This window comes from Lissotriton vulgaris, chromosome 4_1 (genome assembly GCF_964263255.1).
Source record: "Lissotriton vulgaris chromosome 4_1, aLisVul1.2, whole genome shotgun sequence".
In the NCBI taxonomy this organism is placed as follows: domain Eukaryota; kingdom Metazoa; phylum Chordata; class Amphibia; order Caudata; family Salamandridae; genus Lissotriton; species Lissotriton vulgaris.
Window position 1 is genome coordinate 600,776,881 of NC_141691.1, and position 18,788 is coordinate 600,795,668.

The window sequence follows — 18,788 nt, forward strand, 5'->3', positions numbered from 1 at the left end:
ACACCCAGCTGATCCTCTCCCTCACCAAAGAACCCGACACCGCCAAAGCGAGCCTCCACGAAGGGATGAAAGACGTCGCCGAATGGATGAACAACAGCCGCCTAAAGTTGAACATGGACAAGACAGAAGTCCTCATCCTGGGATCATCGCCCTCCGCATGGGACGACTCCTGGTGGCCCCCAGCACTAGGCGCCGCACCCAAGCCAACAGACCACGCACGCAACTTGGGCATCATCCTGGACTCCTCCCTATCGATGACTAGACAAGTCAACGCCGTCTCCTCATCTTGCTTCCACACACTCCGCATGCTCCACAAGATCTTCCAATGGATTCCGACCGAGACAAGGAAGACGGTCACCCAGGCCCTCATCACCAGCAGACTGGACTATGGAAACACCCTCTACGCCGGAACAACAGCCAAGCTTCAGAAGAGACTCCAGCGCATCCAGAACGCCTCCGCCCGACTCATCCTGGACGTCCCCCGACGCAGCCACATCTCGAGCCACCTGAGAGACCTACACTGGCTCCCTGTCAACAAGAGGATCACGTTCAGACTCCTCACCCACGCACACAAATCCCTCCACGACCTGGGCCCTAGGTCCCTCAACGACCGCCTGACCTTCTACACGCCGACCCGCCAGCTGCGATCGACGACACTCATCTCATACTTTTCCTGACTAATGACCCAGCAACCACCAAAGACAAGTTCCAAAGATGCATGACAGACGTGGCCGCCTGGATGAACAGCTGTCTCAAACTCATCACTGACAAGACAGAAGTACTCCTTTTCAGGAAAGGAAAGGACACCCCCTGGAAAACGCATGGTGGCCTCCTGAGCTGGGCCCTAACCCACTGAACATGCCCACAACTTCTGTATCATCCTTGACAGTCGGCTATCCATGAAGAAGCTGGTTAACAACTCCTCCTCTGCTTGCTTCCTCACCCTCCGAATACTCTGTACTTCTTCAGATGGCTCCCACCCAACACCAGACGAACAGTCAAGCAAGCGCTTGTAACCAGCAGACTAGACTACAGGAACTCCCTCTACGTAGGAATAACTGCCCCAACTCCTTTTTTTAAACTCCAGACTATCCAGAAAACAGCAGCCAGACTAATCCTCGACCTCCCCAGACGGACTCATATCACCCCACACCTCAGAAACTTAACTGGCTACCAGTCGCAAAGAGATGCTAGTTCAAGCTTCTCACCCCAGCTTACAGGGCACAACACAACAAAGTACCGGCGTACCTCAACAATGGATTGAACTTCCACCAACCTACTAGGGAACTCTGCTCCGAATCCCTCTCCCTAGCAGCCACTCGACGCATCAATTGGGTGATCAGTGGAGGCCGCCTCTTCTCCCATCTGGCGGTGAAGACCTGCAACAACCTCCCTCTACACCTCCAAGCCTCACCATTGATCCAGCAGTTCAAAAAGGGCCTCAAGACCTGGAGGATCAACCAATAGGAGAACATGCAACTCCCAGCGCCTTGAGACCCTCACAGGTGATGCAACTGCGCTCTACAAATCTTTATTGATTGATAGACCTGTATGCCGTGTGTATTGTAAGGCCCTGATGAAACTCAATTTTAAAATGCTGCTTGCGGTTAATGTCATAATTGCTTCTTACCTGCATGCTTTCTGTTCAGTTATTTTTACAGTACTACATTTTCTTGAAATAAGCACACTTTGAGCATTATCAAAACAATTCAAAGCTAACAAACAAGCAATATGTCGCAAAATCCAAATGTTGAGGAAATTTCAAGTTGGTGAAAAATGTCGAATGAAAAGAATTGAAAATTGATTCTGGTTTCTTTCATTTTCTAGATAATGAAAGAAATACAAGAACATAAAATTAAGATTTACGAATTTCCTGAAACAGATGATGAAGAAGAAAACCGGATTGTAAAAAAAATCAAGGTACATAAACCTGTTAAAGTAAGGTAATTCTGTTATGATTGTTCTTTCCACTGTGCACCACTATCTGATCTCTCATCTGGGCTGTGGTGAACTTGAAAAACCTTTTTCAAACTGGGGAAATAAGTTGTTTGCAAGCTTTCTCTGTATTAGAAAGTGACACTTTCTGTCATCCTCTTTAAATTCATATGTACAAAGACCGTTTTTTTGGTATCCACAGGACATTGACACTCTGACCTGTTTTGAGGTCTGTGAGATGCCTTAAATGGTTTTGCGCCTGTTGGCAGTCTTCGAAATACACATCAGTGTTAACAGTAGAATTGTTTTCCAGTTGCTGACCATGAAGCCAAGGACACATTGTTTGAAGTGGAGATTCCGGGTCCTAAACAGGCCTGGGCGTAGTTCGTGGAGTTTTGCTAAGCAGAACTCCGCGCTGTGACAAAAATACTCTGAAGTTCCGCAAGGGGTAGAGTGCTTTGCTAACTGCTGTTCGTGCTGGTTTTTTTGCCGCTCTGGTAAAAATCCTACCCTAGTTGTAGCTCGCGCTCGCGAACTTACCATTTGCAAGCGGGGATAAAACTCTGCTTCACTACGCGGAGTGGAGTTTTCAGCACTCCTTTAGCTCCGCGGAGTGCAGAAAACTCTGCAAACCCTGCGAACAGAGCAGAGTTCACAACCCAGGCCTAGCTCCTAAATGCCATGTATAAGTAATTTCAAAAGGGGTATGCTTAGTTTTAAAATTGTCCATTATTCACATGTGATGATGCTAACTAGTACTTTGGGTTGCAAGCTCTCATCATAAGAACGTATCTTACTAGTCCCTTTACGTCCATGATAGGCCCATTTTGCAGCCCCTTTGCGGGGGAACTATTCAATAATTATCTGACACTTTCCATGATGACTTCCTTGACTGGTCGTGAAGTAAGCTTTTAGAGTCCAAGTCACCTTAATCTGTGTCCCTTAATGCGCTCTGCTTTACCACCATCATTAACGGTAGCTCTGTGAGCCTAGACTGGGTTGTAGAGAATTTTAATGTAACTGAGCACACATGTTGGGAACTTCCTCATATGTGCGCTCGTAGAGGATTTCAGGGCTTGGGTAATAATCATAATAGGGCTTCGTCCAACACCCTCTGGATTCCACGATGGAGAAAAAGTCTGATTGCTGCATTATAACTCTTAGCATGCCCAGCCATGGCACACTCGGGCTGGGGAGAAAGTAACCTAAGATGCTGTGCCTATGATGCAAGGGTTGATGTGACAACATCCTCAGTCTAGTAGTTTTGCTATTACATATTGGGAAAGTCTAAGATACTGAGTCCGGGAGGAGTAGAGGTTTTATGCTTGGTCAGAGCATTACAATTTGCCGAGATTTAATATTTATTTGTCATATTTGGTGACAGACAGCTAGCTGGTAATAATTAAAAACAATAACATTTTGTTTAGAATTTTTTTTAAAGCAAAATGCCATTACTCACAATGTGAGCGAGCTAATGGCTGGTGTGCACTCACCTATTTTTCCAAGCTGTATGTTGGGGTGGTTTGAGGCAACATTTTAATGACATTTGACTAGATCAATGTACGCACAGGACTGACCTAAAGGCCCCTTTTAGGTATATATTTATGTGTATGTTTTATATAATGCTTTTAGGCTATTCAGATAGTTAAAGCAGTCTATATGCCAGAACGAAAAAGTATATTGTAACAGAAATATACAAGTAGTTAAATATGTGTAAAGAAGTCATGTGAGATTCACCTTCACATACAGAACTGAATTTAATCATTTCATTTTTCCTTTGATTCACAAGCACACTCCTGTACCAGAAAAAATGGGTCAACGTGGTTAGGGGCACTTTTTGAAAACGCCGACATGACCAATGCAGATATGAAGGCGTTCGATTGACTCTCCGCCTTCCCCCTCTTGGTAACAGTTTCAAAATAAGGGCAGTTTTCTTTCATAGAGTGGACCTTTCAGGCAGGGGGGCTATTAATACGAAGCCGTCACAATCTGTCCTGTTTCATCAGTTGCTTTTGCACTGCTGATAAGGATTCCAAGCCTCCCAAAACGTATAACTACTACATTCCTGGAACCAACGTATAACTACTACATTCCTGGAACCATGACCCTGTTTTTTAGTTTAGCGACTGGCATCACATTGGAACTTAATAGAAACTCAGCAGTTCAGACATGTGCTTCCTATTCTCTCGACAGCCACAGCTTTTTCTAGCCAGGCCTAAAAAGGTATTGCAGAAACCTCCCCTGAAAGATGAAAAGGAGCAAAGGAGTGGTTTAAGTTGCCCATGAGCTAGCACTCAACTGAGCATTTGCGGCTGCTGTCTTGTGTGATGGACATGTCTCGCGTCCAAATCAATTCAGGGCTGATTCTGAGCTTCTTACTTACCAGGTAAGTGATTTAAGAACAATGTAATTGCTACATTCCATAGAGCTGGAAGCAGCAAGTATTATACGATAAAACTGGCCATTTATTAACTTGCTGTAAGAAAGTCATCGGCCCTTTCCACTTTACCATTTAACCAGCCTTACAGCTTGAGTAATTTTTTCATCTCCTATATTTCCTGTTCATATTGAAAACCATCATTATCCCCTAAAGGTCTTTGATTTTTCCACATCTTTGTAATAGCCGACCACTTCATCATGCTCGAGTTGTTTTTATTTTGGTTACGGGACAGATTACTTTCATAGTAAAAAGCACTATACATAAAGTTGTTAAAATAAGCATGGTCGGTACTTTGATACATTTTTTAGGATGTTTGTTTGCACTGTCGGATCCCGGTCGGGGAGGGGCACAGGACAGGCCGTAGCTACTCTGCCCCAAGTGTGGTGGTTAAAGTCATTTGCCACTGGGGCCATCTCACTATGCCTCTTTACAAAGTGGGCCAAGTACGACCGTTTCCGCAAAAAACTCAAGGTAGCGAGGGCAAGCAGTCACCGCCTTCTGGGCGGCAGGTTCTCAGGACTCCACAGTCCTGAAACTGAATAATATAATGTCCAGCCCAAATTCGTATCTTTTAAGACAAAGCATTTTTTTAATCTCACTTCAAAAATAAATATAGCACAGTTCGGTCATTCACCATAGAGCGTAAGTTGTGCTAACTTCCTATCCCTTGTAATCGTCCTCCTGAGTTCGAGGATCCCGCAGATACTGTCCCATAAGCTAGATTATAGGCATGGTCTGGCCTCTGGTGCAGAATGCTTCGAGGTGTGCATAGGCGGTCTCCTGATACTGTGATGGTCTGACGTTGGCTTAGACCCGGCATACCAGCTATTGCTGTTGGGAGTTGCGGCCGAGTTCTCCTTCGTGCAGGGCAGTTGCAGCAATCTGGTCAGTTTGGGGCTTCGCCTGCAATGGAATGTACTTGGTGACAGTATCAGTACTCCTCACTGTGACTTGTCTCAGGCTGCTGGGTTAACTTGAGATGACCTGCTCTGGTTCGGTCTTTGTTACAGCTTCTCAGATACTATGTATAGAGACCATGGGACCCCCTTCTCCACGCATCTCACTCCTGGAGCGTACTCTTAAGCTTGCCAGCCTCATACAAGTGCTCTTCATGCCTAGAACACGATGGGCCTCTCCTTCCCAGACAGTTTCACCTCCGCCAGGCTTCCGCTCCCAGCAGGCATCCAGGCTTCTAGTGTTTTCAGGCAGCTCCTCGCCTACTCCTGCAGAGAGTGGAGACTTCAGAGGATGTCACCTCACTTGTGGGAGACTGGCTGTCAGGCAGACATAAATCTGGGCAAACAGCACTTCTTTGAGTACACTACGGAGTACTCCCTCCCTTGGTCAAGAAGATCCTGGGCCTGGAGCAATGTGGGATGCTTTGGATCCCACTGTTGGACACACACATACCATCTTCATGGAATTTCGAAAGCTAGCCCTGTCTCCATCCTTCTCACGTCGGTGTGGAGTCTCTACCCCTCCGTCACAAGAACACAAGCAATGTATTGTTTGTGGAAGCTATCCTCTCCCTCCATCTTGTGCCAGATTAAACCAGGGGGCCCCAAAATACAGGCAGACGGACCCACACAACACTGCACCTGCACTCGACGCACAGAGCTCAGGCTCACTGTACATGCAAATGCACTCAACATACACACAGAATGTCAGCTGACAGTGATGAGTCGGACAGAGAGGAATTTTACACGAGGGGTGGGAAGGCTAAACGCACTGACACAATAAAAAGGTTTTGTCAACCTGTAAATCACCAAACATGGTATGCTGCCACCACTGCTCTGTGACGAACCCTGGACAGTAATAGTAGTCCGCTGTTTAGCACAGACCGGTCTGGGACCTCACATTGCGAGGGGCTGTACCGGGCCTCTACGCACATGCTAGGTCAGTGTGACTACAATTCAGGCTAGCACATTCAAATGCAGTTGGGCACGGAGCGTAGAGGAGCACCGCCGAATACAACGCAGGGACCATTCCCCTCTCGCCAGACATAACAAATGTTGCTCGCACACATTCCCCTTTAAGAGATACCTTTGCGGTCTCTGAACCGAGACGTGAGTCCTGGAGATGGTGTTGTGTGGAGAGCATGCGCCGTGGTGAACAGTTGGATTACTGGAAGGCAGAGCATATCTCTCGCGTGTGCTCTCTAGTAACTGAGAGGCCAGCCCGAATGGAATATTCCATGTTTATGCAAAGTTTGGGAGCAGGGTAACCTATTCTCCTTGTTTTGTTGTTGAGCAGTAGCGTATGGAACATTAGGTCCAGTTAGCTGCCAAGTGCAATCTTTCTCGAGAAAGATCTGTTCTCGCTCCTGGAGCCTTGCCACATTCCATCCCTCTTCCCTTAACCAAGGAAAAGGAGCCCAGAGCCAAGTGCACTCTTCTATAAATAGGCTTTATTCGGATCTCAAACCGATGGAAGAGCAGTCTCTAAGCCTGCCAGCATATTTTACAGATCTTTTTTTTCCACGGAGCGCACGGACAGGATGTAGCTCGTCACTTGCTTCCGTGATCAGAGTAGGCCCACGAGGTGAAATCTACGGTGCCGCATGGAATATTTGTAATTTGCGCCTTTTGTATTCGGATGGTTGATGTTCTGTTTGCTCTTCAGTATAGCAGCCCTAGGTTGCAAAGGATTTTTGTGTACAGTCCAGGGTTAACCCCGTCCATATACACCTCTACCTGATTGCTTACCTGTGCTAATGACGTGCAGGACCCGTCTGAAAGTTCTATTTATGCCACTCTTCCTTATCACCCAGGTACTCGGGCACCCATGCCATGTGTATTCACATAAACAGCGTTCTTAGCTGAAACTTTATTCCAGCCAATGAATAACGCACCGGTGTCTTTGCTGCTCTTTGAGTTACTACTCACTTATGTCAAGCCATGTTGAGTGTCATCTTAGATTGTGCAAGGAGAGCTGGTGGTGATAGAGCGCGCAGGTCACTGGACTAAACATAATGCACACTTGGGCCCATAAGAATAACTTTCATATATATATTTTAATCAGGTAACCTACACACTGTTATCAGCAATTCAGTTCCTTTCTGTTTGTTTAATGTACCTGACTTACCAATCCTTGAAACAGGTACCTAAGATCCCAATAGATCAGGAGCTAGCTGTGGGATTAAGTAGACAGCACCAAAAATACCATGCAATATTGAAATAACAGTTTGTACTTTTATAATGACCACAGACGGAAGAAGTTTTAAACACCTTTATCTAATTTTCTTCTTCATCATATGCCATGAGTCACAAATTTACACAGATCAAACTATCTATAACTCGATCTATACCTCGAATTAAAACTATTGTATAGCTATGAATGAGAGTAAGAAACATTTAGAAATCAAAAATAAAGGGAAGGGAAAAATAAGGAACACGCTATTTTAGATCAACAGACTTTCACAACCTTACTAAAGGCGGGTAAAGAAAGGGAACATACTAATCAAAGCAGGCTTTCGAAAGTCACTAACGGTTCATAAGAAACGAAACTTATGCAACTTGATTTATCCAGATGTGCTTATTCTCTAAAGGGAGGGTAAGAATGGAACAAACTATATATGCAAACGATTCTGCATTTGACTAAGGGTAGGAAGAAAGTGGAACATGCTAATAGACCAGTTTTGCACGAAAACCTTATTTATGGAAACAGGGAAAGGACGTAGGCAGTTACGCTTTATTCAGGACAAGAGAGAAATTTAGATAAACACCCACACTCAGTTATATTTACCTAGGATAGGTTGATGACTAACCCTGGCCACGGGTCAGTTGGAAAAGGCGGGAAGGGACCCTCAAAGACTTAGGTTGCCAGTAGGCGAGCAGGTACAACTCGTGGACAGTCAGCACAGGATAACCCCAGGATTTGGATCAGGACCGGGCTCACCAAAGGATACGACCAACACCTGCAGCTTCGGATGCAACGCCTGCGCTACCCCCTCTCTGCAAGGAATCTGCCAATAACCCTGATTGGGTTTCTCGAATCTCCCAGCAAAGTGCTTCGCCAGCACTTAAGGTTTCCCAAACCCCCACTGAGTCTGTGGAAATACGGACAGAGTGCTCCGCAGCTCTCTGTATCAATCACCTATAGAGTTCGCTGGGTCAGTGACAGGTCAGCTATTCGGACATGTCGGACAAATTCTCTAGCTAAACCTAGGCTAGTTATACTGTTTTCGGGTCAGTGTACCACCCACCAATGTTGCAAGTGAGAGGTTCCCTAATTTTTGATTGGTCAAAGGAGGAGGTTAGGTCATTGCACCTCCTAAATTTTAGACTTTCTCAGGCTTAATATTCATTTTCGTACCCAGCCCTTAAATTCTACCTTCCCATGGCATATGGTTTACAAAGAACAATGGGGTACACATTAGTTATATACATTTGTTGCAACTGCAGGTACAGTTCAGCTTCGTCTTGCTGGGTAACCGGTCGGTTCTCATGAGCATCTTAGCTTTGGCTGCCAGCTGGCTGAGTTCCACTGCGGCAAGGTTCATTTCCCCCCATCACGTGACTGGGACCATAGGAGCTTCAAATATGGAGTAGCAAGCGCCTCCCAGGCCCAAGGAATAGGATACATGAAAAGTAAGCGAAAACAATTTAGAAACACTGGACAAAATGAATACACTGTATACCGTGATTGGCTATACTACAACCCTTACTTTATAATAACTATAGCATTAGAAGTTAAGCAGAACAGACAAAAGCGGCAATGCAAGCACGGAGCATGTAAGAAAACAAAGCGGCCATTTTAGCAGTACTGCGCATGAGCAACAAGTTCCCTCCAGAACTGCGAATGCATCACATCACATGGGTATGACCACCGCATGCGCAGACTAATTTCCCGCAAAGCAGCGGTCATTTTAGAGGCAAGCGTTGTTACTGTTTAGTAAACACATAGGCAAGCGTCACTGGGACATCCCGTGTAGTGTAAAATATGCAATATTAGTAAGACAAACAGGTTGAATTAATCTATTAACATTATTCGAGGTTCTTGATACAAGCAAGTCGCTTAGCGTTCGAATACTTGCTCCATCAGTGGTCCCTGACACATCATGTCTGATTGATGTTTGCAAGGTGTTTTTCTCCATCGGCAGTGCTAAGTGTCCCAATGGAGTGGATATATTATTTTCTGCTCTGTTATGCTACCTTCCTTCCATAGCTGCTGCATTTGCAAAATAGGTTTTACTGAGGCTAAACCAAGTGCAGCTTCCATTTTCCTTGAAATCCAGATTTGGTTTTGTCCTGAAAGGGAAGCCCATTACAATGAGTTTCCCCTACTGCAGGCACCACTTGCTTTCCTGCAACAGTCAGCGTGCCATGCGCTGTGTCACTTTCCAAGCAGCCCGGGACAATAGCGTCCGCTTCTTTGAAATGAAATAGGTTTCGCATTTACAAGAGTTTGAGCTACTGGCATTGTAAATGACCGTCCCTTTTATTTATGTGTTAATTATCAAAACGGTTACATAAAGGGCGTTGTCATTTACAATGCCAATAGCTTAAACTCTTGCAATTGTGTGTTCTCGTTCTGGAAGGGAGCGCTTTAGCTGTCAGACAGCGCCCTAGTACCCTCTGCAGCGAGGGCTGACTCGAATGAGCATTCTAGTCCAACATATATTGTGGCAGTAGGCCTTTTGGCCGATTCGTTTGCGCAGCAATTATCTAAGCCTACATAACAAGGTTGGGTTATTTTTTGCTTGTTTTTGATTTGTGCAGCTGTTTGGCGACTTGGGAAAACGAAGCATTTTCAACATTCGAGACAGCAGAAGAGAGCAAACTTGAAGAGGTACCCGTTTAACACAGGTGCCCTTAAAAACGCTCCTGTTTTCTCTTACACTGGTGTGATTTGCTATTCGTGTTTTTTTTTTGTGAACAGTATGTAGCTGCATTGGAAATGCAGGTTTACGGAGCATTTAACAGTGTTGTACAGCAACACGTTCATCCTTCAGACTATTAGCATGGGTCTTAGTTGATGTGTATTTCGGTGGAATCTTACCTTTCACAAACTCACCGGCACTAGATATTTAGTACCTTCATTCCGTTTTTAGTAGGCACACTTAGAAGTGTGTACCTCACCACGAAATCGAGCCACCGTGAGAGATTTGGCATTCACTGGACTTACTCCTCAATGAGGCAGAAAATAATTTGACATTTCAGAACGTGATATAACACTAAGCAAAAATGCCATCCTGGTTTCAGTGCGACCGCAATTAAACTAGACTAAAAGTTATTCTGAGTACTTGAAGTGTTTGCTGCCACAGTATTGAGGCTTTTATCCTGCCGGGATTCCAGCCTGTGATCTGCAGTTCACATAGTTGGCTCTTAACCCATTGAGTCTTTTTCAGAAGCTTAGGAAGTCCAAAATCCGCACAGAAGTTAATTTAGGAGAGCAGTTTAATGTTGCATAATATAGCAGTTCCGAAAAAGGCAGATGTTCTGAACTCTCTCAAAACATGTTTTTATTTGTGGATAATAATCTTTATCCAGTTATTAGAGTGGGAAGACTTGGCATGTCCACACGCTTTTCCCTTCTGTCTTTTTTAGCTTGGTATGAGTTCCAGGTGTCTTTGAGGGATAAACACACATATAAATGCAGTCCTCTTTCGTTCCTTATGTTTGTTTAAGCCCGCGTCGGACAATCAATTATAATTTGCTGATGTCTTGCTGCACATGTTTTCCTTTTGTGTTGTCTGGATCAGCATGTTGAGTTATCTTGCTTTTTTGTGCACTTAAATAGTGATGTGTGTTCCTCTTCAGGCACCTGGACACCTAGCTTGCCACTTGCTTGTGGCCTCCGGTTCCTGCTTGTTCCACACTGATCCAGTGACAAAGCTTCTGCCTGGGTTATCCTGCTGGAGTTTTCCCGACTGGTTTTTTCCACTCACCGTTCTTCCCACCAAAAGAAGCCCTGCCAACCCCAAGCTTACTTTATGCTGGCTGTTAGAAATGAGGATCTCTAGTTGGCAGCGGCTGGTGCCGAGGTCCAAATAGGGATCCTTCTTAAGTCAGAGTAAGGGGGCTAAACCCTTTGATAACCCCTGCTCAACCCTGTGGTAACATAGCACGAGCAGACAGGCCTATCTCAGAGGCAGTGTGTGAAGCATTTATGACCATACACAATAACGCAGGGAAGACGCTACAAATGGACATCACAAGTAGTTCTAGAAAAAGTTATCTTTATATTGACTGAACACGAGGCTTAAAAGCGCTCAAGTAGCCACAATGCACATACTTACAGATTCACTTCAAAAGCAATAAAGGCACTCAAAAAGCGTGTGGAACGAACTTAGTTCAAGGCCTGGGTCCACGAGACCAGGTGGTGCACAATGTACCTGAGATTTAAAGGGACCAGGCACGCAGCCTCACAAGGAAGCCGCGGTGATGACAGGCGGACTTGCAGCGGCCACATCTCCCAGCTGTAGCGGTCCGTGGCGTGCACTCACGATAATCCTGGGACGGGGCTTAAATGCGGGCACATGCAGGTGGTAACAAGATCCTCTAAGTGGGGACTAGTGCGGGCACTCAGCGGCACAGCTCCTCAGCTGCAGCGGCCCTCAATGGCGATAGCGATGATTTTGGTAACACAGGCCAATGTGGGCTCTCAGCGGCAACAGCTCCTCAGATGCGGCGGCCCACAATAGCGATCACTATGACTTTGGTAACACAGGCCAATGCGGGCTCTCAACGGCAACAGCTCCTCAGCTGCGGCGGCCCACAATAGCGATGCAATGACTTTCAGCCTGCGTTCCCCGCAGTAGAACCAGAGGCTCTGGAATTCTCAAGAGACTTCACCTGCTAGTAGAATCCCCCTCAAATAGGAATCCGGATGGCTGAAGTCTAATGTCCCTGAGACTTCGGCAGGAGGCAAGCTCAAATAAGGCCCTTGGGTAGTTGCTTCAGCAAGACGGATGAAAGTTGGAGTCCTTTCCCTCTAGCTACATGGACAGAGGTTCGTCTTGGCATCCAGAAGTAACACACCGTGTAGGGGTTTTAGCACAGATCTTTATACCCCAAAAGTCTTTGTTCTCAGAAAGTCACAAATCACTGTACCCAGCCAGAACCAGTTTGGTGTCGTCCTGGAGCACTTTGTTTACAAGTCTGCATCCTGCTTTTCAGGAAGAGGGGGTCTGCCATCAGACGCACAGTGGGAGGTGGCGCCATCATTCACCTTGCCAGGCACAGCCCTGCTCAGATCAAAAGGTCACCCCTCCCCATGCTCCAACTGCAGATCTCTCTATTCAATCCAGGTCGGGCTCAGCCTGCCCTGACCCTCCAAAATCGGACAGCCAATACACATAACAGCAGAGCACACTGGAAGGTTTAGGCAAGAAAATACCTACTTCCTAAAAGTGATATTTTCAATTTCAATTTTCAATCACAGAATATAAAAATAATCGTCACTAAGAGATGCACTGTAATATTCGGAGCTCAGGCATACTAAATTCGATTTTCCTATCCTGTTCCTTGGGTCAATTAAGATTATACCAATTCATACAGTCAATTTACAATAGGGAGCATTCGTGCTGTGGCACTGAATGGCAGTGGCACAGCGCCCAGAGCATCTAACACCAGCAAACACAGTTGAGACAAAACCGAAAAATGGAAGGGAGACCGACAACAATGGGGCCAGGTCTAACACTGGCCAAAGACAAACCCGTGCCCACTCAGACCTTCAACCTTGGACCCTCCCGACCCCCAAAGATAAACCATCGACAAGCTCTACACCCTCGATCCCGAAAGCCACAACAAACACTGCCACTACACCGAAAAATGCTCCACTGTAGGACCTTTCAGCTGCACCCACTGCCACTTCACCTGCCATAGCACACACACCAGCTCACCGACCACCTCAACACCAAACACATCAGAGACACCACTTGAACAAAAACAACTCTCATGCTCCCTTCTCAACACAAGCTCACGTTGCAAGTACTCCTTCGAATTATGGGACCTCCTCGCCTTCAACATAGTCTTCCTCACCAAGACCAGGCTCAGGAATTGCCACAGCGATCCCAGACGGATATAAAATCGCTCACCTGGACCGCACCTACAAGCCGGGAAGAGGAACAGCCATCATCCAGAAAAATTCCATACAGTTCACAAACACCACCACCCGCTTAAAGCTCCACATGGATGACAAGGCAACCATTAGAGGCACCCTCTCATACTGACCCCAGGTCTTTATTGCGCTCCTAGCCTAAGACTACAAGGACTACATGTGCGTCTGCGACCTAAATTTCCACATTGACTACCCTAATGACAAGCCTTGGATTTGTGCATATCTTCCACGACTCTATACACACAGCAGGATACATGCTGGACTCCATTTTCACCTCCAGCAACCACTTCAAATAAAGCCATGCCACAGAACTCACATGGACCAATCACTCCATCATCCACTTCAGCATCTCCAGCCCCTGCATTGCCACCCCTCAAGACGACCAGAACCCCCTACCGTAGGTAGAACAAAATCTCAAAGACCAGCTGGATGGATGCTTTAAACACTCCCAACCCCAATAATGCCACCAACCTCAAGGAGGGAGTGAAAAACTTAGACGCCTGGATCACCAATTGTGCAGAGAGCATCGTCCCCATCAAGAGCGACATACAGAGAAAATCTTCCAAAAAAATACCAGCTGGTGCACCGTATAACGCAGAACAGAGAAACGAGACAGTGAACTGCTGGAGAGGAGATGGTACCCCAGAAAAGGCACCTCTGACATGCCAGCCTTCAAGACCTCTCTCAACCGATACCACCGCCTGCTGAGCGCAAAAAAGTAGACCGTCCTAGCCGCACGTATTGAAACCAGCGATAACATCACCAAGGAACTTTTCAACATTGTTGAGGAATTCTCCAACGGGCTGCCAGCAAAATAATCACACCCTCACTGGAGATGTGTGACAGCCTCGCTGACTTCTTCCACTACAAGACCACAACCATACACAGAAACCTCAAACTCTATTATTATTATTATTATTATTATTATTATTATTATTATTATTATTATTATTTGCTGTTTTATAGCGCGCTCCATTACTACCAGAGTATCCTGGCGCGAAAAAGAAAAACAAGCAAGTGGCCAACTAAAGGAATAATAACACTAATAGGCTGTTCTAAAAACATAAGTTTTTAGTGTTTTCTTAAAAGAGACAAAATTTTCAGTCGATCTCAGGGAGAGGGGAAGGGAGTTCCAAGTCCGAGTTGCGACAACAGCAAGCGAGTAGCCTCCTAGTCGTACTCGCTGAAAGCGGGGCACACTCAGGAAATTACAGCCGGCTGAACGTAGCGGCCGAGTGGGGACATAGCGGCTGAATCTTTTTCTCAGATAGGATGGTCCCATATCATGGACTGCCTTAAATGCTAAAGTGAGGATTTTAAAAGTTATCCTTTGAGCAATCGGCAGCCAATGAAGTTCCTTTAGGTGTGCTCGCACGCTTTCTCTACTTGGAATATTACACAGCAACCGTGCTGTCGCATTTTGGATAATCTGCAGTCGGGCGACTAAGAAAGCTGGAGTGCCGCTAAAAAGAGAGTTGGCGTAGTCGAGCCTAGATAAAATTAAAGCTCTCGCAACCGACTCTCTAGCTGATGATGGCAGATACGGGAAGAACTTTCTCATGGCTTTGAGAGAACCGAAGCACACAGCAGTGAGTTTTTTTATGTGTGCCTCGAATCTCAGATCCTCTCCAAACCAGACTCCCAAATTCTTGGCAGCGATAGTAACTGAGCCTGGCTGGGTAAAATCAGACGGCCACAAGAGTTCTCTGAAATTGGATGGGAATTGGCCATACAGCAACATTTCTGTCTTGTCTTCTTGCACTTCAGCTGTGCAGCTGCTAACCAGTTAAACACAGCGGAAAGGCACGAACGGACAACCTCTGTGTTAGTTGCTGCATCCTGCCAGGTAAATAAAAGCTGCGTATCATCTGCATACGCTATGATTTTTGCTCCCATTTGTTCGGCCAGCACAATAAGAGGGGTAAGATAAATATTAAAAAGCAGGGGACTCAATGTGGAACCTTGAGGAACCCCGGTAGTGAGGGGCCTGACTGAGGATGAAAAAGGTGGGATCCAAACCTGCTGAGACCTGTCAAATAAAAAACATTTCACCCATTTCAGTGCTGAACCCACCACACCAATCTCCGCCAGGCGGGTCAAAAGGAGTGAGTGAGGGACAGTATCAAACGCGGCAGGCGGTCCAATAAAATCAGAGCCGCTCTGCCGCCACTGTCCAGACACTCCCTAATAGCCTCAGTAATCTCCACCAGCGCCGACTCAGTGCTATAAGCTGCACGGAAGCCTGACTGGGCAGGATGTAAGACCTCCGAGGCTTCTACAAAGGCATTCAGCTGGGCAAAAGCAAGTTTCTCCCCAATTTTTGCCATAGCTGGAAGTAGAGATATGGGTCTGTAATTACTAGGCACAGTAGGATCTGCACCTACCTTTTTTAACAAAGGAAGCAACTTAGCCTGTTTCCATTCGTTAGGAACCCTGGCTGATGTGAAAGATAGACCCATTATTTGAGAAACCTCAGGTGCCTCTGCTTCTGCCACTTCAGCCAACACCCTGGCCGGGCAGGTATCACCAGGGGCACCTGATTTTAACGATTTGATTGCCACTAAGGTATCATCCATGGTGTGCGTGGGTTCAACATTAGATCCAACCCTATCCTCAGTCCAGCTCCCCCCACCAATAGCTCTAAGACTTTGCTGGATTTTAGCAATTTTAGTCAAGAAAAAGGAGGAGAGGCTTTCGCACCATTCCGTAGAGGGTTTGATAGAAATTTGTTCAGCACATGGAGAAAGGAAACTTTTTACTATAGAAAAAATCTCACGGCTATTGTTATTCGCCTTCTCAATTCTTCTGGCAAAATATTCAGTTTTGGCCAGTTTGATATTGGCATAATATTCTCGCTGAGCGGAGCGGTAAGCTACCTTTGCTTGTGGGCAATAAGCCACCCTCCAAGCTCGCTCCAGTTTTTTGCAGACTAATTTACTAGCTCGAAGATGGGGCGAATACCATGGTTGTGAGGGAGTCATCCTGCTTCTACCAGGGTCAGTCGCCTTCGATGAGACAGACAGGGCTGCTCGAATCCACCTATCAAAAATCTGCACAGCAGAATCTAATTCTCCTCCCAAATGGGGCCTATTCTGATCCAGCCAAGCAGAAAAATTGCCTACATTGATCTTTGGGAGGCGTGTATTCAGGTAGACTTTAGGTGAGTCTTTCAAGGCTGACCAAGAAAATCTAATAAGCTGGTGATCAGTCCAAGTTAGTATTTGGGGGGCCTCAACCTTCAGTGAAAAGTTAGAACAGATGACATCCAAAATATGACCGCCCGAATGAGTAGGGGAGGAGACCCATTGGGTAAGAGAGGCCAGGTCAAAGGAGTCAGATAGGAGCTTACTTTCCTGACGTTCCTGACAATCGACATGAATGTTTAAATCACCGAGCAGCAAAAAACGAGAGAATCTTACTGCTCTGGGGACGAGAGTCTCCAAGAGAGCTTTAAGAAATCGTCCCGCGGGGCCAGGGGGACGGTAAATGAGGGAGCCACCCAGAGTGAAATGAGGGGACAAAATTAGCGAGAAATTCACAATCTCGCCGTCCGCGAGATCATCTGAATCTTCCACATTAAGCTCCCAAGACTCTCTAAAAATGATTGCTAACCCTCCACCTCTACCACTAACCCTATCCTTCCTACGGATCTTGAACCCTCTTGGAATGGCTAGTTCGATGTCGGGAGCGCTCGAACCATCCAACCAAGTTTCCGTAATAAATATCAGGTCCAAAGTACCATCTTCCAACAAAGAAAAGGTTTCTAAAGCATGTTTACACATTGATCGCGCATTTATTAGGGCTGCTGAAATAGAGGCTACATCACAGCTGGATTTCAGTGAAGTAGAGTTACTGATACCGCATGCAAAGCCGCAGGCCGAGCATGAGCTAAGCCTTACAGGGTCAATAGTAGCACTTGGCAGACCTTTATCTAGTGATGGGCGTAAGGATATCAGAAACGATCGTGTATAACTAATATTAGTTATAGTCGAGGTCAGGGCCTGCTTGCCAGCCCGTCCAGCGTCTGCCGCGTCCGAGGCGCGGACGGGCGCAGACGGGCTGACCTTTGGCTGACCTTTGGCTTACCTTTGGCTTACCTTCGGCGCGCCTGAGGCGCGCCCGCCATGCGCGACCGCTGCGCGCTGTTGCAGGCATGCTAATTTTATGCCGTGTCCTCTCTCCCCCAGCTAGAACGCTGCCACCAGTTCAGCTGGGGAGAGGGACTCCTCTCAAGATGGCCGCCCGCCCTCACCACCACCGTAACACCCGCTGCGGTGAAAAGGGGCCAGGAGAGGCTTGCCAAAATAAACGGGTGAGTCAGAGCTCGCCCGCGATGTACCTGTATAACAAAAGGTGGTTAGGCAGAATTTAAAAATGAACAGAAAGGAAACGATAGCATTTTTCTAAAAACGAACTGACAGTCTCCAAATCACCGCCGTTCTAACAGTTATGGCCACAAGCAAAGCGGGAGTCCCAGGGAGCTGCCACCACCCCAAACACACACTCTAGCCCACACCTATGGATTTCCAAGACAGATACGCCACCAGCGCAACCGACAGAAACCACAGACTGACCACCTGGAACCTCCTCTCCTCCCAGGACACCACCTTCACCATAAAATCCATCCATTTGGGAGCTCCCACAGACCCATGCCCACACCGTCAACCTCGGAAAGCAATGGATCGGTCACAAACTCACCAACCTGCTCAACACCTCTATCACTACCGCAACATTTCATGACGCCTGGAAACATGTCGATGTCAGACCACTACGTAAAAAAACCTTCACTGACCCCAGCAAACACAAAAGCTACTGGCCAATCTCCCTGCTCACATTCCCAGTGATGGTACTGGAAAAGATAATCAATCAACTCGTGGCACACCTGGAGCAGAACCAGCTACTTGACACATCCCAAACCCGCTTCCTCTGTAATCACAGCACCGAAACCCCTCTGATCACAACCACCACCGACATCCGACCAAGGAGAAACAGCAGCTCTGCTCCTCCTCGATCTCTCGGCAGCCTTCAACACTGTATCCCACAACACGCTGATCAAAAGACTCCACTACATCTGCGTCCAAGGCGATGTGCTCAGATGGATCACCTCCTTCCTCACCCGAAGAACCCAGAGGATCAATTTTCCACCGTGTACCTCCGAACCCAAGGAGATCACTGGCAATGTCCCCCAGGGCTCATCCCACATCCCCACACTCTTATTTATTTATTTATTTTGAAAGTTTTATATAGCGCGAACAAGATCTTTGCAGATATCAGAGCGCTTTACAAAGCCGGTAATACCAACAAGAGTGAATTTAAACATAATAAATGGGAAGGGTAGGTACGTGAGGGA

The 18,788-nt window shown here is 46.5% G+C and overlaps 1 protein-coding gene across 6 annotated transcripts in view; it reads left to right on the forward strand.

Annotated features, from left to right (window-relative positions):
- Window positions 1-18,788, forward strand: part of SEPTIN7 (septin 7) — a 508,515-nt gene that overhangs the window by 336,671 nt on the left and 153,056 nt on the right. For all 6 annotated transcript variants that reach the window (XM_086964822.1, XM_086964825.1, XM_086964824.1 and 3 more), the window contains exon 7: window positions 1,828-1,920. In XM_086964822.1, coding sequence (XP_086820948.1) covers window positions 1,828-1,920 — 93 coding nt within the window. The remainder of the gene's footprint in view (window positions 1-1,827; window positions 1,921-18,788) is intronic.